Below are 5,758 nucleotides of genomic sequence, written 5' to 3'. Positions count from 1 at the left end.
TGACCCTGGTAGCTTCTTATCCTGGTAACTTCTTACCCTGGTCACTTCCTAGGCCCTGGTCACTTTCCACCCTGGTCACTACCTAGCCCCTGGTCAAAGATTATTTTTAAAATGAGACTTATCACACGTAATATAATTTATAAAGTTTAATAAACCACGTGCATCTTCTCATTACATAGCAAAATTGATCAAAAATGTGTTTGGGTATAAATTCTTTTTTTGTACAGAGTGTACGGCCATAATACTAGATCCACAGGACTCGCGAAGACCTTTCCACACGGAACAGTACCAGGTAAAAGAAGAAGAGGAAGACAAGAGAAGCGACGGGAACACTAAATCAAAGAATAGTCAAGCCTGTCAATAAAAAGATAATATCTTCTTGGAGAAAGACAGAGATTTATGGAAAGAAAGGGTCAACAGATCACATGTGGTGCCCCAACGTTTAAAAAAAGACAAAGGATATCTGAATGTGTGAAGAACTCATTTTGAGTACTTGTCAGATAAAGTAGCAATAATACATAAAACATTGAACCATAATTTACAAATACAAAAAACACAACCTAATAAATTACTCAGAAAGACACAAATTATAAAGGCAATTTTTCTTATTCCATAGGCTAAGACAAATTCTTAAAAGTGCTATTTTTGTCCCTATATCGCCATTAGAGCATGACAAAGTGGTGGTTGAATCAACCAGGCAAACCAGGAAGTTAGCTGAGCTTAAGTGTCTAGCGATGCACGACTAGATTGACACGCAGGTAAGGCACGCGTAGGACGTCATCATCTACTCTTTTGAAGTAACGTCTGTAACTTATAAGATAAGATAAGATGTAAGAAAGAAAAGAAGAAAAAAAGGAAAGAAATAGAGGAGAAAAAAGAATTCGCTTTCACATTTCATTTGATTAGTCTATTCTTAAATTGGAGGCCAGCACAACGACCAACCGCCTTTTCTTTTCCCCAACTAATGTCAGGTACCCATTAGAGCTGAGTGGACTCAGAGGCGCCCAAAGATCCCGAAATTAAAAATCCCAGTCTTCACCAGGATTCGAATCCCCCCTCCCCCGGTTCGGAAGCCAAGCGCTTTACCTCCCAGCCACAGCGCCTCAAAACACAACATAAAAACAAATAAAAATGACAATAATAAGCACGCAATTTAAATTATAAGCTTATTATTTACTCATCAGGGCTGATCTTAGGGACTGGACAGCAGGGCTAAATTTCCTTCAGCTTATTCAAGATTACATGACTTCAACATCTGACAAACAAGAGCCCTCGAAACATGCACGCAAGTTTCAGAGTCACGCAAGTCCTGGCCATGCACAAACTGTGTAATTTCTTCATAGATCGACGAGCCAACACCCTGAACCCCTCCTCCCCCAATCCTGGATACGCCAATGCCTGTCTCGCTTCCAACTTCAAGCTCAAGACACTAAGAAACTTTTCTGATTCAGTTTCTAAAAAAAAAAAATAGGATTTTCCCCAAAACTAACTATTGTCACAAAAATAGCATTTGCATAGGGAATTCCCAATAGTTTGAATGGAAACAGGCTACATAAAAGTCCCAGGCAAAGACTAAAACAATTCAAAAGTTTCAAGTGTTTGTTAAGGTTACATTTCACACTATTGATGTACGTATGACTTGTATTTAATAACATTAATTAAATAGTTTACTTTAGTAGGTCATTATTTTATTGTTTTTATTATGTCCTAGACCTAGTTAATTAGTAAATAGATCAAATCGATTGCATTAGCAGTGTGCCGATAAATATCAATAGCACGCGTATTCTGACCTATACATTTGATAGAGATCCATAGATAGCTCAAAACAGAGACCAGATCTATGCGTATTTGCATTAATTATATTATAAGTATTTTCTTTAAAGAGAAAATAAATGTATTAATGTAGAAAATCAACAATAGAGAATTTTTTTTTTTTATTTTCTATGTCAATTTAAAAAAAAAATGGATGACTGCCTGGTCCTGACCCCTGTGGTATGCTGAACTACTGTCTCGATTGGTTAGGTTCGAACCCAGCCTTCCGCAGTCCCCCGCCCTACTGCGGGAGGTTTGAACTAGGATGTAATCATCTTCATTTCTGAAGGGACACGCGAAACATAATATATGACACAAAGGTTATCCCCCTTTAAAGTTCCTACCAAACTAATGGGTATTGTGTTTTTTAATTGTATAGCGATTCCTTATTTCCGCGGGTTTGACGTGCGTGTGATTATTAAAATGATTTATTTTAAACAAATAACGAGAACCATTTTAAAATCTTTTTATTTTTGTGTTAAATGTATTATTGTAAATAAAAAACTGCACGCTAGCAGTTATTCCATAATGATTATTATTATTATTATCATAGTTAAACTTTACATCAAACCTATTTCTTATGTTTGATATGTTGGTGTTGACCCAATTCAGTCGTAGAGCGGTTATGGTTCATTGCGTACATGCAACAAGATGAAAGCCTGGGCATTAACTATGGTCGAAACGAATCCCCACCCCCCCCCCTTTTTTTTTTCTCTACGCAGCCGATATGTCTATAGAAATGGCTACTACCCGACACAGTTTGAGACCCACCTTGGTCATTAGTTTATACAAGATAACTTGAAACTCTAATTGAAAACTAGTTTTTGTTTCCATTTTCTTTTCCGAAGACAATTTTTAACATGCCCTTTATCCGCAATATCTCTTTTATCGTCTTCCAGGTGACCTTGGCCTTTTGTATGGTCCAGTCTTCGTCCAATTTCAAGAAAATTCATCAAAAGAGAAAGCGAAAGCTCCTGTTGTCGTTAAAGATCCACCCTCCGTAATTCACCGTAACAGTATGGGGCTAAACCTTTCTATTGAATCCTACTGCGTTGATTCCTCCTCGAAGGAAAAGGGAGACAGCCGAATCTCTCTCGACGGCTGCCTAAGCAAGAACCACAAATTTGTCACCGTTTATGAGGGCAAAAGGTTTTACGGCGGCATCGAAGAGGAATGGGTCGTCGCCAAGTTCAGCCGTACTAATTCAACTCAAGAGTGGGCCGAAACACAAAAGAAGTTGTCTCTCCTGGTTGCCCCAATTGCAGAGAAGTACAACAAAGTCCTGCTTGGCTTCAATGTCAAGGACGGCTCTGTTCGATTCGTCGAAGTCAATGAGGCGCGAGCGCACGAGGTTCCTTTCATTTCCAGAAAGAGGCAAGAAGGTCAGTTTTTCACGTATGAAAAGAGAATGTCCAAATTTAAAGAGTTCATTGGAGTCGACGGTAAACGTTTGACCACAACAAAGTACAGATCAACTAAAAATAGATCGTCCTTGAGAAAAAGGTCAGCCTCGGCTTTGTCTTCAGCGTCATGTGATCTGACCGTCGGCCGCCTAGAGCAGGCTGAGACCAAACATTCATGTGTCAGCCCACCACCTTACAGCTGCGACCCACCAAGCTATGAGCAAAGTGAAGCCGACGCAGCCGAGGCAGCTCAACTCTTGAGGTTCAACACTCTTCTTGCGGAAAATCACCCAGAGGCTCTTGGAAAAGTGGAGCTCTTCACTTGTCCAGAATTATCACCCCCTGCACGGGGAACTCAGCCAAGACTTTGGGAATCTGCACCTGAGTTTGATTCTGCACCCACGACTGCTTCCGACTTGACTCATGGGGACTTGGTTTTTCAAGAGAATTTTCTGGAAGCGTTCATTCACTATTTTTTCACTCACACCGAAGGACGTTATATAATCAGCAGTCTGAAGGGGTCAGTAAACAATCATTCTAAATTCACCTTGACCACTCCAGTAATTCACTCGTTAACCAAAGACTTTTGTGACCGCGATGATGGGGAAGATGGTATAGTCCGAGTGATCAGCAACCACAGATGTAACACCCTGTGCAGGCATCTGACTGATATGAATACTTTGTTAGCAGAAGCTAAGAGGCGAGTCTTTGCCTGAAAAACAAAAAATTGCCCTCAAAACTCAAACTCGGGCAAAAATACGAACAAAATAAAGCGATGGACTTAACCAACAAAGACAACGAACCGGAACAGTGAAAACTAGAGTAGAAATCATATTTCTATGTCTGTATAAACATCTGATGGACATACCATTCACTTTCTTCTTTCATACCAAACGAAAGTTCACCCAGAGATGTTCAGACTTAATTTGGCTAGAACTTCCTCTTGTTAAGCTCTTTATTGCTTTAGAAATCCCCATTGATCTCAGACAGACAACATGCTACACTACATTCACTCCCCATTGATCTCAGACAGACAAGATGTTACACTACATTCACTCCCCATTGATCTCAGACAGACCACATGTTACACTACATTCACTCCCCATCGATCTCGGACAGACAACATTCTACACTACATTCACTCCCCATTGATCTCAGACAGACAACATGTTACACTACATTCACTCCCTATTGATCTCAGACAGACAACATGTTACACTACATTCACTCCCTATTGATCTCAGACAGACAACATGTTACACTACATTCACTCCCCACTTATCTCAGACAGACAACATGTTACACTACACTCACTCCCCACTTATCTCAGACAGACAACATGCTACACTACACTCACTCCCCACTTATCTCAGACAGACAACATTCTACACTACACTCACTCCCCACTTATCTCAGACAAACAACATGCTACACTACACTCACTCCCCACTTATCTCAGACAGACAACATTCTACACTACACTCACTCCCCACTTATCTCAGACAGACAACTTGCTACACTACACTCACTCCCCACTTATCTCAGACAGACAACATGTTACACTACATTCACTCCCCACTTATCTCAGACAGACAACATGCTACACTACACTCACTCCCCACTTATCTCAGACAGACAACATTCTACACTACATTCAAGAAGAACATTAAGACCTATCTGTTTAAAACTTCTTTTAGATTAGTTTGTCCTTTGAACTCTCGTGTTAATATTTGTAATGTTATCACAGCGCCTTAAGTCTACATTTTTTTTGTTAACAGCGCTCTATAAATTAAATAATATCAATAATAATTATTATTATCAAGTTTTAGATATTAATCTACTTGATCTGAATTCAATATCAAGACATTAAGAACTCAACAAGTCCTTTGCTTGGAGATACAAGAGTAAACATACACATTCCATACTACCGGGAGTGGCTATCTGGTCACGCGGTACGCGCTTCGGACAGCCATAATGATGATTCAGAGTCCTAACCCTAACCGTCATCTCCTAACGTCCAGCAGGAAGTCTGGGAAAGCACGTGATAATCCTTTTTTTATATTTCCCCTAGAACGAACGTCAGAAAGTTCTACAACGAACATTTAAAGACTTGTGTACTAGTCTGACGAACATTTCTCTAGTCATATATCAGTGCTCAATACGATAGAACCCCCGCACACGTTATTCAATTAATATACGTTTTATTATTATCAATATTTATGTATTAAAGGAAAAGATATGCAATAGGCCAGCCACCTTTTTTTAAAAGGCCATTTGCTCAAATAAAATGTGTGTCACGATCAACTATTTTTAATTCCATAGAAAAGTAATTTTTACTTAATGGACAAATGTATAATTCTTATTATATTTTTCACAACTTTTATGCCTTAATTTTTTTTTGTGCAAACCACCATGTTTCCTAATGTATTGCAATAAAACATATATTATATTGACAATGTATTTCTTTGACATGACAAGATGCTACTATGTAGATAACATCAAATAAATTTACACTTTATACATTAAAGTCATGTTATTCTTTT

The 5,758-nt window shown here is 38.9% G+C and overlaps 1 protein-coding gene across 1 annotated transcript; it reads left to right on the top strand.

The window, feature by feature from the left end:
- Positions 1-1,514: 1,514 nt before the first annotated feature.
- On the top strand, positions 1,515-5,758 carry LOC106079179 (uncharacterized). The gene is made up of 2 exons (XM_013240319.2): positions 1,515-1,628; positions 2,712-5,758. The coding sequence occupies exon 2, from the start codon at positions 2,831-2,833 to the stop codon at positions 3,929-3,931; it is 1,101 nt and encodes a 366-aa protein (XP_013095773.2). The 5' UTR covers positions 1,515-1,628; positions 2,712-2,830; the 3' UTR covers positions 3,932-5,758.

This window comes from Biomphalaria glabrata, chromosome 7 (genome assembly GCF_947242115.1).
Source record: "Biomphalaria glabrata chromosome 7, xgBioGlab47.1, whole genome shotgun sequence".
NCBI lineage: Eukaryota > Metazoa > Mollusca > Gastropoda > Planorbidae > Biomphalaria > Biomphalaria glabrata.
The sequence above is the reverse complement of the archived record's forward strand: the minus strand, read 5'-3'. Positions and strand labels throughout refer to the sequence as shown.

Coding starts and splice junctions, on each gene's coding strand:
- LOC106079179 (XM_013240319.2), top strand. CDS start 2,831: ATGGGGCTAAACCTTTCTATTGAATCCTACTGCGTTGATTCCTCCTCG.